This window comes from Bubalus kerabau, chromosome 3 (genome assembly GCF_029407905.1).
Source record: "Bubalus kerabau isolate K-KA32 ecotype Philippines breed swamp buffalo chromosome 3, PCC_UOA_SB_1v2, whole genome shotgun sequence".
NCBI lineage: Eukaryota > Metazoa > Chordata > Mammalia > Artiodactyla > Bovidae > Bubalus > Bubalus kerabau.
The window spans coordinates 88,275,153-88,290,807 of record NC_073626.1 but is presented as its reverse complement, the minus strand read 5'-3'; the positions used below and the strand labels follow the sequence as shown (position 1 = coordinate 88,290,807).

The 15,655-nt window shown below is 35.4% G+C and overlaps 1 protein-coding gene across 2 annotated transcripts in view; it reads left to right on the top strand.

Moving 5' to 3' along the window:
* The window catches only part of SLC4A10 (solute carrier family 4 member 10), a 245,610-nt gene that overhangs the window by 65,986 nt on the left and 163,969 nt on the right, over nt 1-15,655 (top strand). For both annotated transcript variants that reach the window (XM_055572418.1, XM_055572417.1), the window contains exon 4: nt 14,463-14,601. In XM_055572418.1, coding sequence (XP_055428393.1) covers nt 14,463-14,601 — 139 coding nt within the window. The remainder of the gene's footprint in view (nt 1-14,462; nt 14,602-15,655) is intronic.

Here is a 15,655-nt window from a genome sequence, read left to right as displayed (position 1 = left end):
ATTTAAACTACTGCTGATGCTCTTCAAATTTCACTCTTAAGATGTGAAATTTCTACTATTTTAAGTGTTATTCTTTTGAAAGTATACAGTTGACCTTTGAACAATACAGATTTGAAGTTGGAGTGTCTACTTGTACATGAATTTTTTTTTCAATAGTAAATACCACAGCACTACGTTGTTCGTGGTTGATTGAATCCATGGATATGGAACCAGATATGAGTGACCATAAATTATATATGAATTTTCAACTGGGAGGAAGGTCAGTTCCCCTGATTCTCACATTGTTCATGGGTCAACTGTATACAGAATATCAAAGCACATTGATATGGAAGTTACTAACAATTCCTGAGTGCCATGAGAGTCTGTGTATATGACATAATTAAGAACTTGACTTTCAGTTGTCTGACCGTCCCATTTCCTATGACCTCTTTCACTGAGCCTTGTTCACTTACTCACCTGTAGTCATGCCTCCTCTGAAGTCACTAATGCATTCATTTTGCTCTCTGACCACAGCTTCTCTCATTTGCTTGTTCAACTACTTGGCCTCTCTCCTTTTTTTTTTATCCATGTTACATTTATTTCCTTATCCTACTCTGATTTCATGGCCAATTTTAGTAGTACTTTTGCTAATATTCTAAATTACCTTAGGTTCCCTGTTTTAGTTTTATCCATACCTTCACCTCTAAACCATATTTATGTTGGGGTTCCTCCATGTGCCTACTTCCCCTGATAGGCATGCTCTGCAAGTTGTAGTCATTCAACAGGCAGATTGTAGCAATTTAAATTCATTACTCAAGTGGGAATTCCCCAGTGGCCCAGTGGTTAGAACTCAGCGCTTTCACTGCCAAGCTGGGTTTGATCCATGGTCAGCACAGGTGTGCCAAAAAAAAAAAAAAAAAAAAAATGTTAGTAACCGTGAACCTTCAACACTTTCTCCCAATTCTATTGCATTTTTTCAATTTTTGTAATAATTATTTTTCAATCTCCTTCCTTCTCTAACACCTCTTTTTTCATAGTCACTTAGCAGCCGCTTTCTACTTCAAAAGGAAAATATGTCACTAGAAAGAATTCACTCACCTTCCCTCCCATATAGACATAAACATACACCTATATCTGCAACTATGTTTTTTCCACTTTAACAATAAGGGAGTTTTCAATTATGTTTATTTCCTATTCCCTCCCACCTGGAAATTTACACAATTTATAATCTAGTTGATTTCTTCTTCTCAACTGGATTATTCTTGTCATCTATCCTTCCAACTTCCTCAAACCCACATTCCCCCGTCAGATTGTATTCAAATATGAGGTTAAGTTTGCATATTAAGTTTAGGGTAACAATTTTACTTTTAATACTTTATAGGCATTGCTTTATTCAATACCTAGTTTTGCTAAGTGTTGCAGAGAAGTTTTTAGTCTCTATATTTTTTCATTTTTTAAATTTATTTATTTTAAGCTTGAATGCTTATAGACAGTTTTTGGGGTTGTTTTTTTTGCATTCTCTTATTTAAGAAAACTTGCTAAGATAGGCCTAATGGTGAATATATTAAAACGCCTTTACAGTCTGCACACACTGATGTATTCCATTTAGAGAACATTTTCTTGTCTTTTCTGATTTTGTTCCACTTACTTTGGTCTCTTCTTTGTCAATTATTAATACATCTGCACCTTGGATTACATCTGCATCTTGGATTTATGATATCTGCTCTTTGTCCTTTTTTTGTAGCTTGAAGTTAGTCTCTCATTATTCGTTTGATTATCTGCAGTATCAGTTCTACATTTTACTACTTCTATTAGGGGTTTTGATTTTGCTGTTGTAGTTTTGGTTTTCTTGAGTTAATTTCTTATCTCATGTGATTTTTCTTTACATTTCCTCCTGTCCTTTCCTAGATTTTGGTTTTCCTGCTTGATGAGCTTCCCCGGTGGCTCAGATAATAAAGCATCTGCCTGGAATGCAGGAAACCCAGGTTTGATCCTTGGATTGGGAAGATCCCCCTGGATAAGGGAATGGCAACCCATAGCAGTATTCTTTTTTTTTTTTTTTTAATTATTTTAGTTTTGGCAGTACTGGGTCTTCCTTGCTTTGTGGCCTTTCTCTAATCGAGTCAGTGAGGACTACTCTTCGCTGTGGCTCACAGGCTTAATCGCTCTGCAGCATGTGGAATCTTCCTGGACCAGGGATCTAACCCGTGTCCCAGCAGAGTTGGCAGGTGTATTCTTAACCACTGGACCATCAGGGAAGTCCCCACTCCAGTATTCCTGCCTGGAGAATCCCATGGACAGAGGAGCCTGACAGGCTACAGTCCATGGGGTTGCAAAGCATGAAACACCACTGAACAACTAACACTTTTCTTGCTTGAGAGCCTGTTTTTAGTCCTTTGATGGTCTCCGTTATTTCTGGACATTTTCTTTTGATTCTGCCCTTTTTTTTTTTTTAATTTTATTTTATTTTTAAACTTTACAATATTGTATTAGTTTTGCCAAATATTGAAATGAATCCACCACAGGAAGCAGATAATTTTCAGGGGTATGATCTTCTTTGGGGCCATCAAGATTATTTGACTTTCTATTGATTTGTAGTGTTTTTACAGGCTCCCAGATTTTTTACTTGGCAAAGATATCCATACTATATATGTCCAGCTTTATCCTAAGAGTGCTTACGGAGACAGTGCCCTCAGTGTGCTGTTTGTCTCCATTGTTGTGTACAGTTATGGGCATTAAAATTCCCCAGATATATTGTACTTATGTCAGAGGTAGATTGATTGATAGTGGGGAACATATAAAGAAAAATACTCTGAGTCTCCTACACTAGCATGTTGGAAGGATGGTCATCTCTGAATTAGTGGGCAGAGAGTGGAGGTACGAAAGTGTCTCCCACATTTTTAGGGCTTTTTGTTTCATGAAGTGGGGTCTGGGAGTATGATAAAGACAAAGCTGGGTAGATTTCTCTTTCTCCAGCTCCGTCTGTGTAGTTAGGAAAGGCTCCCTCATAAACTCTAAGAATGGAATATCTGTTGGAATTAGCTTTCATGGTTACTTTGAGTTTTCATTCTCTTCTAATATTGGAGGAAATATATTCATATTATCTTAAAAGTGATTAGTAAGCAAACAAAAATAAGCTTGTTCCCTCTGCTTCTGTCGTTTTATTCTTTTTTACCCTTATTTGGATGCATTATGCCAGTTTTTCTAGAACAGTGGCCCTCACCTTTAAAACCCAGGAATTTTAAAAACATTTTGATGGCCAAACCCCATACTGATCAGAATCTTTGTGGGTGGGGCATAGGTATTTTTAAAAGTACCTCAGATGATTCAAAGCCAAGATTGAGATCCACTGTTCTAGATACTTTGCTGTTCAAAGTGTGGTCATGAGCCAGCAATATTAGCATCACATTTGAGCTTAGAAATACAGAATCTGAAACCCATTCCTAGACCTATTGAATAGGAATCCATGCATTAACGACAACCTTAGGTAATTTATATGCCAATTAAAATTAGACAGACTCTAGAATATTGCTTGTCAAATCTTGTTACATGTTAGAGTCACATGAAGAGCTCTTAAAAAATATTGATGCTCAGAGACTTTTACTTACTTAATTTTGGGTGTTTCTCTAGACACTGGTATTTTTAAAAAAGTACCCAGGTGATTAATATCCAGCAAGGATCAAGAGCCATTGATCTTAAGAGAGTCCTGCTTCTTTATTTGGTGAAACTTGGCAATAAGTCAGGTGAGCCAGAGTCTCGCTCTGTTGTGTTAGCCACTGTTTTTGGATGCCACCTATTCCTTCTTCCCCCAACCATCTGAGTATCTTTATTGATATTGAGACCTAAGATGTGTTTTATCAGGGAGAAATGTTTGGCACTCTGGTGATCTCTAAGCAGTAGAACTTCCTAGATTTCACTTTTTTTTCAATTTCTTCAGGACTAATAATCTGCTTTTATTCCTATCCCACAGTCAGTTTAAATGCATTGATAATTTAGTACTCAGCTATATGCTAAGACTGAAACCATGTTATGAACACCATTCCCTTGATTTGGGCTTTGATAGTCAGCATAGTGTGAATATATGTGATTACTATTCTGAAGGCTTCAAAGAAAATTTCTGACTACTTAAGAAATATTTATTTTACTTGGAAAGATTTCCAAGAAAATAGTTTGAATGCATGCCTACAAGTGCTTTAAAATGATTAAAAATTCAGCTTCCAAAGAGGTATGGGTTAGAGGAGAGTGTAAGGAAGCATCAGGTTCCTCTGGTGGGCTTCCAGAGGTTTTATATTGTAAATTGGAGTGTGTGTCTATGGAGACATGGAATAATTTGGACTCATATTTCTGGAGCAAGGATCAATTTAACAAAAAGATTTTAGTGTAAATGTTTGAATTTTGGCACTCCTAAAAATTTTGTTTCTCCAGTGTATGAAAAACATCCAGAATCCCATTTTATTATATGACCCTGTCACATAAAGCGATGCTGTTAGGAACTTGATTGTGTTAATGCTGCATCCAGGGAAAACTGAGCAGGCCTTACTGAAGCCAAAGAGCCTGCTCAAGTCACAGGCCTGGGACAGCTGGGTCTAGTCCGCCAGGGCCCATGGTTGGAATGTGATTTCTAGGTGAGTCCAAAGACAGACCCAGCTTCTGGCCGTGCAGTAATGGTGGTTGTGATACTTTGATTTTACAGAAAACTTTTTTTTTCATTTTTTATTCTTTTTTATATTCTACTTTTATCTTATTTTTACAAACCCTTGTGTTGAGGGCTGACTTTCAATAGATCACAGCGAGGGAGCTGCTCTTCTACGAACGAAACCCCGACCCAGAAGCAGGTCATCTACAAATGGTTTAGCACCCGGTTGCCCATGAACATGGGGTGCCTGATGGGCGAGGGGGCAGTCGCCTTTCTGGCCATGCCCTACAGAAAACTTTTGATTCTTGAAGTTAAATTCAACCTACTTTTGTTACTGCACTTAAACACAATTGTTTGTATAAGAATGTGATGACTAATTAATTTTTCTTCATACTGTAATCAATTTCCTAGTGACAGAAAACTGCTAAAACTTTACATCTAGTTATTTTTAATGTCATCTTTCATTCACCTAATATAATTTAAAATTATATTTTCAACTGGTAACATGGATGAATTGTTTAAAAATAAGTTTAAAGAGTAAGCTTGAAGTCAGTGAAAATATAAAAGATACTGAGGGAAATTCAGAAAATTCAGAACACTTTAATGTTAATTTGCTCCTCAGCCTCCCAACAAAGAATATAACAGGAATATGTACATTATAATTAGTTAATGTATAAGCATGGAAATGAATACTAAAGATATATACTTTATTAATTGCTTATTTAAAATATGGTACTCAAAGGTACTATGTGAATTAACACAACCCTGGAATTAGGCTTGGGATTTTTCTTTTCTTAGATGTTAAATTGTATACATGCTTTAGGACAAATGAAGCAAATACAGAAAATGTCTAAGTTCAAATCTGTTTATTGATGGCAATGGCTTTCTGTCCTATTTAACTCGCAGCTGGCTGATAGAAGAGAATATCAATTAGTTTTTTTTTAAAATATTTTTAATAAAATATAACACAAATATTTATAAATGTTAAAACAGAAACGCAAGTGTACAACTCAATGATTTATCACAGAGAAACATCTGTGTAACCGTTAATTCGGCTAGTGCTCCAGAAACCTATTTTGTCCTCACTCCCAGTTACTCTCTTGCTTCTCCCCAAAAGGATCTCTAGTCTCTCTTCTTATATTGGGTGTCCTGCCTGTTTTTGAATTTTTTATAAATGAAGTCATACAGGAGGTATATGTGTCTTGATCAGTTGCTCAACAGTGTGTTGCTGCTGCTGCTAAGTCGCTTCAGTCATGTCTGACTCTGTGTGACCCCACAGATGGCAGCCCACAAGGCTCCCCCGTCCCTGGGATTCTCCAGGCAAGAACACTGGAGTGGGTTGCCATTTCCTTCTCCAATGCATGAAAATGAAAAGTGAAAGTGAAGTCGCTCAGTCGTGTCCGACTCTAGCGACCCCATGGACTGCAGCCTACCAAGCTCTTCCACCCATGGGATTTTCCAGGCAAGAGTACTGGAGTGGGGTGCCATTGCCTTCTCCGAACAGTGTGTTATTGGGATTCAAAATGTTTTTGACTGTAGCTTTGGTTTATTCATTTTTATTATGGTATAGTGTTCATTCATTTGTAAATACCATGCATTCTACTATTTATGGACATTTAGATCATTTAATTTTTGGAGATACTATGAAGAACGGTGCCGTGAACATATGTCTCTTGGCTCTTGGTGCATATATGCATTTCTCATACCTAAGAATGAAATTATTTATTACTGAGTCATAGGATATGTGTATTTCAATTTTAGTAGATGATACCAGTTTCCAAAGCAGGGTACATGTCTATACTTTCACCAGTGAAGTGTGAGAGTGTTTGTTGTTTACATTCTAACTAACAGCTGACAATTTCATTCTATTAACATTAACCATCTGATCAGGGGCATAATGGTATGTCATTGTCTTAATTTGCATTTCTTGATTACCAGTGAGGTTATGTAACTTAGCATTTGCCTTTTGGCCATTTGGATAGTCTCTTCTATGAAGTGCCTATTCAAGTATTATGCTTGATTTTCTTTTTTGATTGTTTTTTTTTTCTTTTTGATTTGTGGAAGTTCTTTACATATTATGGATATAAGTCTTTTGTTTTCACATTTCAATTATCTTCCCACACTTGTGGCTTATACTTTCATTCTTTTAATGATATTGTTTGATGTATCTACAGATTCCAGAAGAGGCTAGTAAGAGGCTGAGACCCTTATTCACTAGCGTAGTTTTCTATATTTTGTAATTTATTTCCATTATAATTTTACTAAATACAGAAACAAATCCTTATCTTAATCTATTAGAGCCTTAGCTACAGTTTGTATTACAATGATCTATGGACAGAGGAGCCTGGCGGACTATATAGTCCCTGAGGCTGCAAAGAGTAGGACATGACTGAGCATGCAGGTCAGGATGTTTTCAGTGGCTATCTTAAAAATAAATAAAATAGCTATCAACATAGAAAAATATTTATGCTTAGAAATTTTTTTCTTATATTGATATTACTATAATTTACATGATTTATGTCATATAATTTTAAGTTGAATAGACATTTAAAAGGTCATTGAATAACATTTTGAACATTTGCTGTGTTGAAACATAATCTGAATTTCTTTTTAAGACATTAAAAATATGGTGATAGGATGATCATAAAAAGATTTTTGTGAGCATAATGCAATATCTGTAAAATCATTTCTACTTTGAAGAATGAAAAGCCAGATACAAGAAGTTCTATTTATTTAAAACCCAAATAAAATATCTTTTGTCTAAGAATAAATTATCTACTCTTAAAATGATTTCCTATGCTATTATCATTGTGTCTTTGAGAAGTCTTTTAAATATATGATACCCTACCTCAGACTTTCCAAACCTCTTTATTCATAACTGTGAGGTTCTTATTTCTTCATATTATTTCATGGCTCTGTTGTGGTGAGTGATCCTTGTGCTTTATTAGGGGAAACACTAAGAAGTCTTAAACATAAGGTTCCTGCCCATAGTAGAGTTAGGGAGATTGGGTACATGGTAAATATTACAGATCCCCAGATTACTGATGCAGAATACACTGAAATAAGTCATTGAAAACAGTGATGAGAGAAATTGTTTCAAAAGCATGAGAAACAATGCCAGTGTTGAGGCATGGCTGCTCTGGACTGTGATAAGTGAGTTAGTAGTTAAAACAGACTGTTGTGAGATACAAAACTGCTATGTCTTGTCACATGGGTATGTCTAATAGAAAAATATAATTGATTTCTTAGTGTAACTCTAAAATTGCAATTTTTTCTCTTTTTTTATAGCTATTTGAAACTCTGATTTAAGTTTTTTTTTTGGTCCAGAGCAACCAGTCATAAAGGTAACAGGCTGTCTTGACTCTGATATTGGGTTTAATATTTATTATTATCACCCAGATATTATGCTTTTAGTAAAAATATAATATTAGCATCTTACTTCAGATAAACTAAATCATAAATGTATCTGCCACACTGTAATTTCCTTAAGGACATTCATGGGGATTCAGCAGCCTCATTTCAAAATCAACATTCATATTACATCTAGGAAATTGGCATCTTCTTTTGAAGTAGTTAAGCTGGAGACTTGTCTATTGACTTAATTCTTATTCATTTTGCTGTAAAATTTAGTTAACAAATTTCTTAAAATATTTAGTAATAAAACCAAATCTTACATATTAACATTCTAAAAGAGAAATGTTTTGCTAATGCCTGAAGCAAATAAACTATGTAAATGTAGCTTCTTTTTCCTTTTTTTTATAATTTCTTGAATATATGTCATTATATATGTGATACAGTGGTGCATATTGGTGGGAACAATTGAACAATTTGACAACTGAGGTGTCCTACATTTAAAACCTTTATTTTTTAGAACAGTTTTAGGTTTACGTCAAAATTCCCAGGAAGGTACAAAGAATTCCCATATACTCATTGCTCCCACTCCTTGTGTCCCCTACTATTAATATTGCTTACCAAAATGGTACATTTTTACCAAGGATGAACCCGTGTAGACACAGCATAATCATGTCCAAAGCCATAGTTTACCTTAGGGCTCACTTTGGTGTTGTATATCTATGGGATTGAACAAATGTATAATGGCATATATCTGTCATTTAAATATCATACAGAATGTTTTAATGCCCTAAAAATCCTCTATATTCAGTCCTTAAATCCCACTCCCACTTCCAACAACCACTGACCTTTTTACTCTCACTGTAGTTTTCCAGAACGTCACATAGTTGAAATTGTACAGAATGTAGCCTTTTCAGGTTAGGTTCTTTCAACAACTAATACACATGTAAGATTCCTCCATGCCTTTTCATAGCTTAGTATCTCATTTAACTTTAGCATTGAATAATATTTTGTTGTCTAGATGAGTCATAACATATTTATCCATCACCTACTGAAGGACATCTTGCTTTCTTCCAAGTTTTGGCAATTATGAATAAAGCTGCTATAAACATCCGTGTATAGAGTTTCTTTGGTAGGCATAAGTTTCAACTCCTTTGGGTAAATACCAAGTAGAGCAATTACCGGATCATGTAGTAAAAGTATGATTAGTTTTGTAAGAAGCTAAGTCATCTTCCAAAGTGGCCGTAAGATTTTACATTTCCAGCAGCAGTGAATGAGAGTTTCTGTTGCTTCACATCCTTGCTGGGATTTGGTGTGGTTAGAATTCTGGATTGGGGGCATTTTAATATGTGCATAATGTTATCTCGTTGTTCTGAATTTCCCTGATAACATATGATGTGGAGCATCTTTTCATATATTTATTTCCCATCTGTGTATCTTCTCCGGTGAGTTACCCATTAAAATTGTTGACCTGTTTTTTAAAAACAAGTTGTTGGTTTTATTCAGTTCAGTTCAGTCTTGTCCAACTCTTTGCGACCCAATGAACTGTAGCATGCCAGGCCTCCCGGTCTATCACCGACTCCTGAAGTTTACTCAAACTCACGTCCATTGAGTTGGTGATGCCATCTAACCATCACATCCTCTGTCGTCCCCTTCCCCTCCTGCCTTCAATCTTTTCCAGCATCAGGGTCTTTTCCAATGAGTCCATTCTTCGCATCAGGTGGCCAAAGTATTGGAGTTTCAGCTTAAGCATCAGTCTTTCCGATGAATATTCAGGACTGATTTCCTTTAGGATGGACTGGTTGGATCTCCTTACAGTCCAAGGAACTCTCATATTGGTTTTATTAATGTTGAGTATTAAGATGTCTTTGTGTATTTTGGATAACTGTCCTTTATCAGATGTGCCATTTTCTAGTCTGTAGCTTGTCTTCCAATTTTTTTTAACATTGTCTTTCATTCATGGATAGTTATCTTTGGTGCTGTATCTAAAAAGGCATCACCATACTCAGGGTCATCTAGGTTTTCTCCTATGTTATCTTCTGAGGGTTTTATGTGTTTGTGTTTTACATGTAGATCTATGATCCATTTTGGGGACTTCCAGGTGGTGCAGTGGTAAAGAATCCACCTGCCAATGCAGAAGGCTCAAGAGATGTGGGTTTGATCTTTGGGTGGGGAAGATCCCCTGGAGGAGGAAATGGCAACCCACTGTACTCTCACCTGGAAAATCCCACGCACAGAGGAGCCTGGTGGGCTACAGTCTCTGGGGTTGCAAAAGAGTCAGATATGATTGAGCACACACACACACACACACACACACATGATCCATTTTGAGTTTATTTTGGAAAAGTGTTGTAAGGTCTGTGTCTAGATCAGTGTTTTTGCATGTGGATGTCCATTTGTTGAAGAAACTTTACTACTCTGGCTCCTTTGTCAAAAATCAGATGACTATATTTACAGAATTCTATAGTTGGGCTCTTTATTCTGTTCCATTGATCTATTTGTCTGTTCTTCTGATATTATCACACTGTCCTGATTGTTGTAGCTCTATAGTAAGTCTTGAAGTTGTGGAATGTCAGTCTTCTAACTTTGTTTTACTCCTTCAACATTTTTTTGGCTATTCTGGGTCCTGTGCCTTTACCTTTCCATATAAACTTTAGAATCAGTTTGTTGGTGTCCATAAAATAACTTGATGGGATTTTGATTGGGATTGCATTAAATCTACAGATCAAGTTGGGAAGAACTGTCATCCTGTTCTTCCATAATGTCTCATCCATTAATATTGAGTCTTCTTATCCATAACATGGATGTTATAGCTCTTTTATTATGTTCACTGCATTTTCAGACTGAGTGATGTGTGTCCTTTTGAGTAGTTTATTGCTCAGACATAAAGAGATATTATATGAAAATGCTCGATCCATAGAAGATATTGATACTTTTAAAAATCTGACTTTTTACCTTGTCTTATAGTCTCACCATAGCCAAACACTTTATAATTAGCATGTGAGTAACTAAATCAGTTTGAGTAACATAACTAGTAATGAAAAGGTTCAAGTTTGCAAAAGAACTTGCTTATTTCCAATTATGATTCTATTAGTGGGTTTCTTCCTATAGTATAACTTCGTAAATTTGATTTTAAGTAACCATTTGTTGAAAATATGGTCTATATTCCAATAGAATAGTTTATTTGTGATTATAAAAGTAATATATGGTCTTTGGAATTCCAGTACTGTTGAATATTAAGCTATTAGAATCCTATTACTCTCAGTCCTCATCAATGATTCTACAGCATCTGACATTATTGACTTGTTCTTTTTTACCTTGACCCTGTTATACTACTCTCTTCATCAAATGTAAGTTTTATAAGGGCAGAGGGTTTTTTTCTTTCTGTTTATGTCTGTCTAATTCACCTGACCAATGGAAGGTGTTCATTATATATTTGTTCAGTGTACCAATCCTTTTACATATCTATCTAATCCTTTTCTGATTTTTAACTCCTCTTCCTCATCCTAAATATTAAATCATATAATTCCCCTGATACTGAGCCTTCTCTTGTCTTTCATTTCTGAGTCCTCATTCGTTGTAATCGTATTACTTCTCTAGTTACGTGCAACCTGTGTCTTTACCTCTGACCTTGTCCTCTTTACTGAATCAAATATCCAGCAGTCCTGTGACCATCTTTCTATGTTTGAACTATAATCACCTCAAACTCAGCATATCTAAAAGATGTCTCCTGTGCTCTCAGCCTACAATACTGGCTCCTCATTCCGACAACCCTTTTCCCCCGAGTTTTGTTGAAAAATAACTTATACCTCATGGTATAAGTACATGATGGTTTGCTTTACATATGTTGTGAAATGACTGCCATGATAGGTTTAGTTAACATTCATCACAGATGAGAACTCATAGAATTTACTCAACAACTTACTTACATATCATAAAGCTGTGTTAAGTATAGTCATCATGTTGTCTATTACATCCCTAGTACTTACAACTGGAAGTTTATACCCTTTGACCATTTTTTCTCCACTTTCTCCTCTTTGTACTCCATACTGCTGGTAAGCACAAGTCTGAACTCTTTTTCCATGAGTTTAGCTCAGATGGTAAAAATCTGCCTGCAACGCAGGAGATATGAGTTCAATCTGTGGGTCAGGAAGATCCCTTGGAGAAGGGAATGGCTATCTATACCAGTATTCTTGCCTGGAGAATTCCATGGACAGAGGAGCCTGGTGGGCTATAGTCCATGGGGTCACAAAGACTGAGCAGCTAATGCTTTGGTTTTATTGTTTTGTCTTTTTTTAGATTCCACGTATAAGTAAGATCATATATTAATAGTAGTTGTGTTTCTCTGTCTGACATTTCACTTAGCATCTTCAAGGCTCATCCATGTTATAACCCTCTTTCAATTAATGGCGCTAGTATTTTTCTCATTCTCCCTGCTTCAAATTCTAAACCTCTCTATTTTGACATGGCTATATTTTCATTGTATCCATCCCCACTACCACTAGAATCAGCATCAGTCATCATTAATAGTATTTGTATGATGCTTTATAATTTTAAAAGTGTTTTTTGCATGCATTATTCTTCTTTAGGAACTTGATCCTATCTTCTTCTAGGAAACTAATTCTGGCAGCTGGAAATATTTTCTACTTAAAGTATTTAATTTGTTATCGAGCAGTAAATTTTAAATTGCAATTAAGGAAAGTATAATAAGGAGAAATATAGAGTGCTGTGAATTAAGATAACAGGTGCCTGACTTAATTGTTGCATATGAGTGCTCATGTGTGTGTGTGTGTGTGTGTGTTTTATGAGTCTGATTAGGTAGGCTTGCCAAAGTATATTATAGTGAAGTAGATGATGAAAGATACAGGAGATCTAGAGGAGACAGTATGTGCAGTGGCCCTGAAATGGGAAGGAACATGCTATTTTTAAAAATCTGAAAGAAAATTAAGGTACCCAGAGTGGAATTACAAGGCAGAAGCTAAGGCTATTAAGGTAGGCAGAAGCAAGGCCCCACTGCAAACATTTATTGATACAAAAAGTATGAGACTATATCATATTTTATATTATATGTATCTTTTTCACTTTGACTTCCAAAATCCTCACAGTTGTGACTTAATTATAACCTAATCCTTTAAATTACTTATTAATTTGTTTATTTTCACAAAATATTTAATATTATAGACTTAAGTGATTACTATGGTTTGTTACTGATTTATTCATTCTCTTGTGTTTTAAAAAATATTTGAAAATACCAGATATTTTATTGTAATAGCACTGAATTTATAAGATGGTTTTCCACTATTGGGCTTTTCCATTAATATAAATATATTCATTTATTTAGGTGTACTTTTTTTTTAAATTTTATTTTATTTTTAAACTCTACATAACTGTATTAGTTTTGCCAAATATAAAAATGAATCCGCCACAGGTATACATGTGTTCCCCATCCTGAACCCTCCTCCCTCCTCCCTCCCCATTCCATCCCTCTGGGTCGTCCCAGTGTATCATTCAATAAAGTTTTATAATTTTCATCACAAGTATATTGATTGAACATATATTTACCAGGTAACCCAGCAATTCTACTCCTAGGTATTTACCCCAGAGAATAAAAATTTACACTCGCACAAAAATTTAGAATATTTATAGCAGTTCTATTCATAATTGAAAAACTGTAAATTTAATATCCCTAAACAAATGAATAGATAAGCAAAACAAGGTACATTCATATAATGGACTATTACTTAGCAATAAAAAGAATGAATTACTGATATATTCCATGACACAGATAAATCTCAAAACCTTAAAGGCATATTGGTAAGTGAATAACAGTCTCTAAAAGCTATACACCATATGTTTCCACTTGTATGGCATTCTGGAAAAGGCAAAACTATAGCAGTAGGAACCAGATTAATGGTTGCCAGGGGTGAGGGGAAGGATAAGGGTGTAATTGCCAAGAAGCCTCGCAAAGGAGTTCTTTTTGGTAAATTATACTCAGCATAGTTTTAATATAAGTGAATTTTATCATAGTCAACTCTTCTGAATATGACCATAAAGGGAAGAAATGTGATAAGAGAAACTGTGCGTGTATGTATGAGAGATGTGGAAATATTTTCCATGATGCTTAAGTAATCCAAAATAATCATCACATTTGATTTTATCTTTGATAATATAGTACATTATTAAAGTACTATCAAATATAGCATATCAAATATAGTACTATCTTTGATAATATAGTATATTATGTAATATAGTACATTATAGTACATTATTACTCTATTATAGTATAGTATAGTAAAATATAACATATTTACATTTTATGTGTTTATGATCCCATATTTTACTGGACTTAATGTAATACTGAATTTGTCTTCATTTCTCAAGTCTACTCTGGATGAGTGCTGCGGTGGGGGAGATGTGAGTAGTGTGGAAGGTGGTAACTGAGACATTCGCAGCTCAGGGTCTTGTTGATGCATGTTCTTGTCTCTGGTATCCATAGACACCCCATCACAGCGAGTACAGTTTATTCTTGGGACTGAGGATGATGATGAGGAGCACATTCCTCATGACCTCTTCACAGAACTCGATGAGATTTGCTGGCGTGAAGGTGAGGATGCTGAGTGGCGAGAAACAGCCAGGTGAGGAATTTTTGGTTGAAGGGGGAAGTGATACAAAGAATTTTCATACTACCAGAAAAAAGAGATTTCTATTGCCACAATTTTGCAGACATCCATCAGTGCTGCTGATTTCTGAAATTGCTAATCTGGCCTGGGCATGTCCTATAATGGCATATGGGTCAGAATGAGATCCGAAGGCTGTAATTATAGTAAACAGTGACGCAGAATCAGCAGCAACTGCAGTCTTAAAGATAAACAGTAGCATAATTTGTGTGTCATCAAAGAAACAATAGCTATCTAACAGTAATTTATTTGTATCTTTTCAACTATTAACTTGTGCTCCAACTGGTGATATTATGTGGGACTTTTTAAAAGAAAGGACGAAAATTTTAAGAGATTTTAGTTGGAGTCCTGGACTTATGTACTATTTGTTGAGGGTGAAAATATTTGTAATGTGTTTCTATGAAATGTATACTTTTAAACATAGTGGTTTTAAAAAAATAATTTTTAAGAGATCACTTTTTCTGTCACTTGTAATGAATATTTCTATATTGCCATTTGATGGCTTGTGATAAAAGAGCAATAAATTTGCATCTATTTATTTATAAATACAATAAATTTATTTGAAAAATAAATAAATTTGCGTTTATTTTTTCATTCTTCTTTTCTTCCGTATTTACTCATTTATTTAACAAACACTTATATTCTATTGTGTGCTAAGTTCAACAGAACAGCAACAACAACAAAAGTCTTAGCGAATACCCTGGCTGTTCAGTGGTTAGGACTTCATGCTTTCCCTGCAGAGGGCCAGGGTTCAGTCCCTGCTTGGGGAACAAAGATCATACAAGCTGCTCTGTGCAGCCAAATAAGAAAAACAAACAACTTAGATCTTGCTTTTATCAACCTCACCTCCAGTGCAGGATTTAGATCAGTAAACAAAGTTGTGAATACTGTATAATGAATGCTGTGATCCAGGTGTGCACAAGGAACTGCAGGCATACATAGCTGCTAAGTCACTCCAGTCGTGTCCGACTCTGTGCGACCCCATAGACGGCAGCCCACCAGGCTCCCCCGT